This window comes from Camelina sativa, chromosome 9 (assembly GCF_000633955.1).
Source record: "Camelina sativa cultivar DH55 chromosome 9, Cs, whole genome shotgun sequence".
NCBI classification, from domain to species: Eukaryota; Viridiplantae; Streptophyta; class Magnoliopsida; order Brassicales; family Brassicaceae; genus Camelina; species Camelina sativa.
The window spans coordinates 20,605,957-20,613,441 of record NC_025693.1 but is presented as its reverse complement, the minus strand read 5'-3'; the positions used below and the strand labels follow the sequence as shown (position 1 = coordinate 20,613,441).

The 7,485-nt window shown below is 32.9% G+C and overlaps 1 protein-coding gene across 1 annotated transcript; it reads left to right on the top strand.

Moving 5' to 3' along the window:
• Positions 3,367-6,963, top strand: LOC104711548 (UPF0481 protein At3g47200). The gene is made up of 3 exons (XM_010428253.1): positions 3,367-4,120; positions 4,227-4,762; positions 6,487-6,963. The coding sequence occupies exons 1-3, from the start codon at positions 3,423-3,425 to the stop codon at positions 6,909-6,911; spliced, it is 1,659 nt and encodes a 552-aa protein (XP_010426555.1). The 5' UTR covers positions 3,367-3,422; the 3' UTR covers positions 6,912-6,963.

The window sequence follows — 7,485 nt, the reverse complement described above, 5'->3', positions numbered from 1 at the left end:
CGCATAACTCAGCCAAATTTAATAAGTCAGCCATAACTCTTGGCTGACTTATAAGCGTAACTCAGCCAGATTTTCATAAGTCAGCCGTCCGCTCTTACTCAAATGTTTTTTTGAGTAACTCAGCCGCAACATACTATAATTCAGCCGCAACATACTCTGTATCGCGTTACGGCTGAGTTATGGTACACGTCAGCAATTTCTGACGTGGCGTCTGACGTGGCAATGGCATTTTTGTAATAACGTTTTTTCCGGTAACATAAAACAGGGGCATGCTGGGTATTTTGAAAATACCCGAAACATTCTAGTAATAAAAAAGTTTTTTGTAGATTCTGGTAATATTACCTAAAATGAGTAACATTTGAGTAATTCACCCTTTAAAAAATCAACTTTTGCTGACTAGTTTTTTTAAATATGAAGTTTTGTTGACCAAGTCAAAAAAGACATGACGTTAAATCCGATAGTTGACCTACTAACAGACGTTACTATGCCGTTAATCACTCCGTTACTAACAAAACTACGTCGTTTTAATGGAAGTTTTAATTCGAAAAATGTCATTTAAACCATGCACTTTTAAATATAGGCCATTTAAACCATGAACTTGTAAATGTATGTCATTTAAACCATGAACTTTCAAATTTATGTCATTTAAACCATAATACATGAAAAAGGCGATCAATCCTTCAAACTCTAGTGTAGTGTTCTAAAAGAAGATGATCAATCCTTCAAACTCTAGTGTAGTGTTCTAATAAATGAAAAAGACTCAAGACGAATACAAAAAGACACAAAATACATGACAAATATCGAAAAAGAAGGATGAATTGATGTTCTTCTTTCTCTTTTTCAGAATCGCATCATGAGGCAGAGTCAAAGAAAGAAAAAAGAAGGAAAAATGATGTCCAACTACTTGAAGTATACACCAACACATAGCCACACATACAAACAATATAAATGTCTTGTTAACTACGTGAACTATTGTCATCACATAAGAACATCCATAAACAAACATATGTTATGTCTACAACACCATAAATATTCGAGGTTAGCCGGAATCCGGTGTTGACCGGTATTGACCGACGTTGACCAATATTTACCGGTGTTGACCGGCGTTGACTGCTGTTGACCAGAAAAAAATATTCAAAAAAATATATTTTTTCCCTAATAATAATAATTTTTGTTTTTATGTATTTTGAAAATACAAAATTAAAAATGATATTTAAATAGAAAGAGTATAAATTTGTTATTGTTTATGAAAAAATCTACTACACATCAAATTTTGGTGGTATAGTTTTATTATATTATTTTTGGTATATTTTCTGTATTAAGAAACAGACAATTCGTAGGTTCACCCTTATGGGCGAACCTTCTTATTCATCCCCTTTAAATTAAGGAAAAAAATCTTAATTAAAGAACCAAAATATGTTGATCAATCAAATTTAAAATTGTTAATTTTAATATTATATTACAGTTTTTAATTATCACATCTAAAACCCTAACCATTTATTATAAATTCAAACCGACATATAATTTTGTTTAATTATAAAATCTAAACCCTAAACACTCTTTTATAAATCCAAACAGGCATATAATTTTATTTAATAGTAAAATCTAAACCCTAACCACTCTTTTGTAAACCCAAACCGACATATGATTTTGTTTAACTGTAAAATGTATACCCTAACCACTCTTTTGTAAACCCAAATTGACATAATTTTATTAATAAAAGATCTCATTTTTAAAATATGATATGACATGTCATATTATTGTATTCTTATTTGTTAATTAAGAGGGATGAATGAGAGTTGTTCACTGTATTCTTATTTGTTAATTAAGAGGGATGAATGAGAGTTGTTCACGCCTAGGCTTAACAAAATTAGTTACTTTATATACCACAAATTTTGTTCTTCATATTATTTTTATTTTTATTTTGGTAAACAATTTTTTTGTATTTTTTGTTGTTATATGTTGTTTTTGTAAATTATACAAATCATTTATCTTTTTTATTTATTTATCAAAAATACATAAAAACAAAATCATTATTATTTTTAGAAAAAAAAAATATTTTTTTGAATATTTTTTCTAGTCAATGCCGGTCAACACTGGTCAACGTCGGTCAACTCTGGTCAACGCCGGATTCCGGCAGATCTCGAATGTTTATGGTGTTGCACACATAACCTATGTTTGTTTATGGATGTCCTTATGTGATGACACTAGTTCACGTAGTTAACAAGACATTTATATTGTTTGTATGTGTGGCTATGTGTTGGCGCATACTTCAAGTAGCTGGCAATCATTTTTCCAAGAAAGAAACTAAACTAGGGTTAAACGATTTAGCCGGTTAGGCTTATATACTTTTGCGGTTTCTAATAAACCAGTCGGTCCGATTACCAAATCGAACCGAAATAAGATTATCTAAATCAATTGCACCGAACGGTTAGGCTTTCTCTTTTCGGTTTGCTTCGGTAACCAAAATTTTCAGGTTGTCTAGTTTTCACCGAACGCCCATGGCAAGTTCATAGTTTATATAACTAAAATTTGAAAGTTCATGGTTTAAATGACATACATTGACAAGTTTATGGTTTAAATGGCCTATATTTAAAGATTCATGTTTAAATGACATTTTTTCGAACTAAAACTTCCATTAAAACGATGTTGTTTTGTTAGTAACGGAGTGATTAACGGCATATTAACGTCTGTTAGTAAGTCAATTATCGGATTTAACGTCATGTCTTTTTTGACTTAGTCAACGAAATTTCATGTTTAAAAAAACTAATCAACAAAAATTATTGTTTTAAATGGCCAACAACAAATTTCATGGTTTAAAAACCAAAATTTGAAAATTCATGGTTAAAATGACATTTTCCCTTTCTTAATTATGTTTAGAACTACGGAAGATTGTTCAATTCAGATATTCGCTAATTTACTTATTTTTTTTGTAATTGTCATCGTATGTTAACCCAAAAATGTTTGTTGTGCCTTATTGTCGTAGAAGAACAAAAAAAAACGTTACAGAAACTTTTTTAATTGGTAAGTTGCAAAGTTGTGGTAAACTTTGGATGTTCCAAGCTCATTGCTCAATCCTTGAAATATATTACCAGATCATAAGAGTCTCGATTACGTCATAATCTCATCGTGACTTGTCAAGATTAAATTAGTCGTGTGTGTCTTCTTCACCATCCAAGACTCAGAAATTCAGAATTGTGATATTGAGCACTTTTACTTTAAGGCGCTCATAATACACCAACTGAAGAATTAAAAAAAAAAAAACAAAACGTGGCCCGTCAAGGTGTTAATTTACAGCTCAATAGTTTGACAAACTTATTAAATGTTTTTTTCAACAAAAAAATGTGTGTTGCACAGATCTATCATGTTGTTAAATTTTTGTTTTTCAACATTTTTCTCTCTTAGAGCTTCAACCAACAAAAATGGTGCGTATTCTTTCTTTTCCACCACCGCCTCCACCACCACCATCGTTTAGATCAATCCCACCTCGGCGTTATTTTTTCAAAAGAAAGAACAGAACTCCACCACAACCACCGCCGCCACCGCAGCGACCATTTGGACCGATTCTTCCATGGCGGTATTCTGTCAAAAGAAGAAGAAACAATCCACCATCATCTTTGATCCAAAAAGACATGCTGACATGGTACTTGATCACCCTCCTCATGCGCCAAAAACTCCAAACCCGAAACCAGCAACCAGAAGAGACAAGAGAAGAATGGGTGATCTCGATCAAAGACAAGATGGAACAAGCACTTAGAGAAGACGCCACTACTAGTTGGGACAAGCTATGTATCTACAGAATACCTCAATACCTTCAAGAGAACAACACCAAGTCCTATTTCCCTCAGACTGTCTCGCTTGGTCCGTACCACCATGGCAACAAACATCTCCTGCCCATGGACCGTCACAAGTGGCGTGCGATCAACATGGTCATGAAACGTACCGCACAAGGCATCGAAATGTATATTGACGCTATGAAAGATCTTGAAGAAAGGGCTCGTGCTTGCTATGAAGGTCCCATTGGTTTGAGTAGTAACAAGTTTAGCGAAATGCTGGTTCTTGACGGTTGTTTTGTTCTTGAGCTATTCAGAGGAGCCGATGAAGGATTCTCCGAACTTGGGTTAGAATTCCGGGTTTATCCGGTTATTAATATACTTGCTAAGCCGGTATTATTTAAGATCCGGTTATCTAAACTGTACGTTGACTTTGACTTTTTGTGCATGTAGATACGATCGTAACGATCCAGTTTTTGCAATGCGAGGATCAATGCATTCGATACAACGTGACATGGTAATGCTGGAAAATCAACTTCCTTTGTTCGTTCTCGACCGGTTGTTAGAGCTACAGCTTGGTCCACGAAACCAAACCGGTTTAGTTGCACAATTAGCAATTCGGTTCTTTAATCCGTTGATGCCAACCGACGAGCCGTTGACCAAAACCGACCAGTCAAAACTCGAATGCTCACTGGCAAAAGATAAATTCTTTAACCCAATTGCCGACAAGGACAAGGGTGAGTTGCACTGTCTGGATGTGTTCCGTCGAAACCTGCTTCGGCCTAGTTCGAATCCAGAGCCGAGGTTATCACGAAGGAGATGGTCCTGGAAGACTCGTGTAGCGGACAAGCGCCAACAACAACTGATACATTGCGTGACAGAGCTAAGAGAAGCCGGTATCAAATTTAGGAGAAGGCAGACCGACAGGTTTTGGGATATTCGATTCAAAAATGGTTATCTTGAGATACCCAAACTACTCATCCATGACGGTAATTAAGTTGACAGTTCAAATCTTCTTTTTACACTAATTTCTCGTTTACATATGGTATGGGTTGATTCCCTTTTTAATAAAAGGGAAGTACACAACACTGTTTTGGTAGACATTATAATTTTAATAAATGGTTATAAATGGTTACAAATAGGTTATACATAGGTTATAGATTAATCCACATATTAATTGGTTACAAGTTGATAGTTCATATATTAATGGTAACAAATAAAACCTTAATTGTAACCGAAAATCTTAAACGGGATATTCCAAATTGATAGTTCATGGATATTCCAAACTTTATTTTTGAAAGATCACGTTGTTACTAAAAATCTACAATCACAATATTACCAATTTATTTTCCTAAGATTTTATTGATAGACCACAACGTTAACCAAATTATTTAAGGGAATAAAAATATACTCTCAATCATAAAAAGAAAGTACACAACTTTTTTTTTGGTATAATAAAATGGAAATACACAACTTTTTTGTAGAATATATAATTTTTATAAGTTGGTTACAAAATAGATAATATATTAAATATAGGTTGGTTACAAATTACGAATACACTTAAAAATATCTCAAAGAATCCTCTTAAAGATAATATTCTAATGATTTATATATTTTCCAAAAAAAATCTTGATTATTCCACATATTGTTACATCATATATAGTGTTAGGCATACAAATATATTGTTAGGCATAAAAAGGAATAAAATCTTGGCAATTAATCACATTTAATCGTGATTTCCGAGATTTTATTGTGGATTTCAAAATAAAATCTGACCTAACACCCTTCCAAGCTTTTAATATAAATCAATGTCTTTAAAACCGGACCGGAAAGTGAACAGAAAGTCTTTCGGGTCATTTGGTCAACAAGTCGGACCGATTGAATTATGGGTCAATTAGTTTATTAGTTTGATTACATTTTATGAATATAACATCTACTTTTCTATAAATATATGAACAAAACATACATAGTTAAGTAAGTACTAACCAACTAAAATTAAACTTTTTAATGGTTAGATAAAATAACTAACTGATTCTTTTATAAATAACAACATTTATTTTTAATTTGGTTTGAGTTTAAAGTGTGACCAAAATAAAAAATTTTAATTTGAGACCGACAACCCGGTCCGACCCGCCGGTTCAACCACCGGTTCACGGGTTTTTTGCGGGTTTTTCTGGTTTTTTGCGGGTTTTATTTGTTAAGTTTTTAGAGGTTACCCGGACCGGAATACCTATCGGATTGTGGTTGGATCGAACCGACCGGCCGATCCGATCCTGGTTAAAAAAACATTGATATAAATCATTGAGATCTCCATTAACCAAAATACATCTCTCATATTCATACAAAATAATAATAATAATAATAATAATAATAATAATAATAATAATAATAATAATAATAATAACAATCGTTTCTCAGTTTACAATGCTAAACCGTCTTATAAGTTATATTTTATTTTGAAATTATAATACTGATAAAAGGAATTTCAATCCGTCCTCTAGCACGGGTCCAAATCTAGTAAATAACATATATTGTAGTGGTCATGGACCGTCACTAATTTCTCGTTTATATATAAACATCAACTATTCGTTATTTGACCAATTTAGAATAATTTAAGCTAAGAAAAGGAAATAAATACACTGCTTTCTATAGGACCTTATAACTCCTTAAAACTTACGTAAATACTAATGCCATCGTCTTGTGTTTTTTGTAGGTACAAAATCTCTCTTTTCGAATCTTATAGCTTTTGAGCAATGTCATATCGAGTCGAGCAACGACATAACGTCTTACATAATCTTCATGGACAATCTAATAGATTCTTCCGAAGATGTTAGCTATTTGCACTATTGTGGTATCATCGAGCACTGGCTAGGAAGTGATTCTGAAGTTGCGGATTTATTCAATAGGTTATGTCAAGAAGTGGCATTCGATCCTCAACATAGTTATTTATCTCAGTTGTCAAATAAAGTCGACCGGTATTATAGCAGAAAGTGGAATGTTTTGAAGGCTATCTTGAAACACAAGTACTTCAATAATCCTTGGGCATATTTCTCTTTTTTTGCTGCACTTGTCCTGCTAGTTCTCACTTTATTTCAAAGTTTTTTTACTGCTTATCCTTATTTTAGGCCACCTTCTTAATTTTCATTATTATTCCATAGTTTCCTTCATTCGACTTGGAATGTTTGTAATTTCTTTTTTCCGAACATTTTTGTACTTTCTTCATTTTCTGTTGTATTGCATAAAAATAAAATCAGAAACTAAACCAAACAGCACATTTTTCCATCACAACCAAACTAGTTCACTCTCGATGCTTACTAAAGAGTAATTTATGTCGTACACTACCCATCAGCCCGGATACTAGAACTTGGCATCTTTAAAAGTTATATTAATTCACGACTTCTCCAACTAATGATGATATTTAGATTTGAATTTGTTCCTAAACATTAACGAATCGTTGTCTATTAACGGATATTCTAAAGTTTGACTCACTTTCCAAAACTCTTTTTTTCTTGACCAAAAATTGATGTAGCACCTTTTTTACCATTTTTCTTTTATATTATAGTCTCTCGGTCACACCCTATAATGTGTCCGGTTTACTAATAAATCATCATCCATACGAGAAATGGTGAGGTCGTGCCATGTGCCTCACTAGCTGTGTAGTGTACATGTTCCGTGATGCTCTCACATTTTTCTTTTTACTTTATATTTTCTC

Excerpts from the sequence above, each read along its gene's own strand:
- LOC104711548 (XM_010428253.1), top strand. The coding sequence starts at position 3,423 with ATGGTGCGTATTCTTTCTTTTCCACCACCGCCTCCACCACCACCATCG. Across the intron at positions 4,121-4,226 it reads GAAGGATTCTCCGAACTTGG|ATACGATCGTAACGATCCAG; the intron begins GTTAGAATTCCG and ends TTGTGCATGTAG. Across the intron at positions 4,763-6,486 it reads CAAACTACTCATCCATGACG|GTACAAAATCTCTCTTTTCG; the intron begins GTAATTAAGTTG and ends TGTTTTTTGTAG.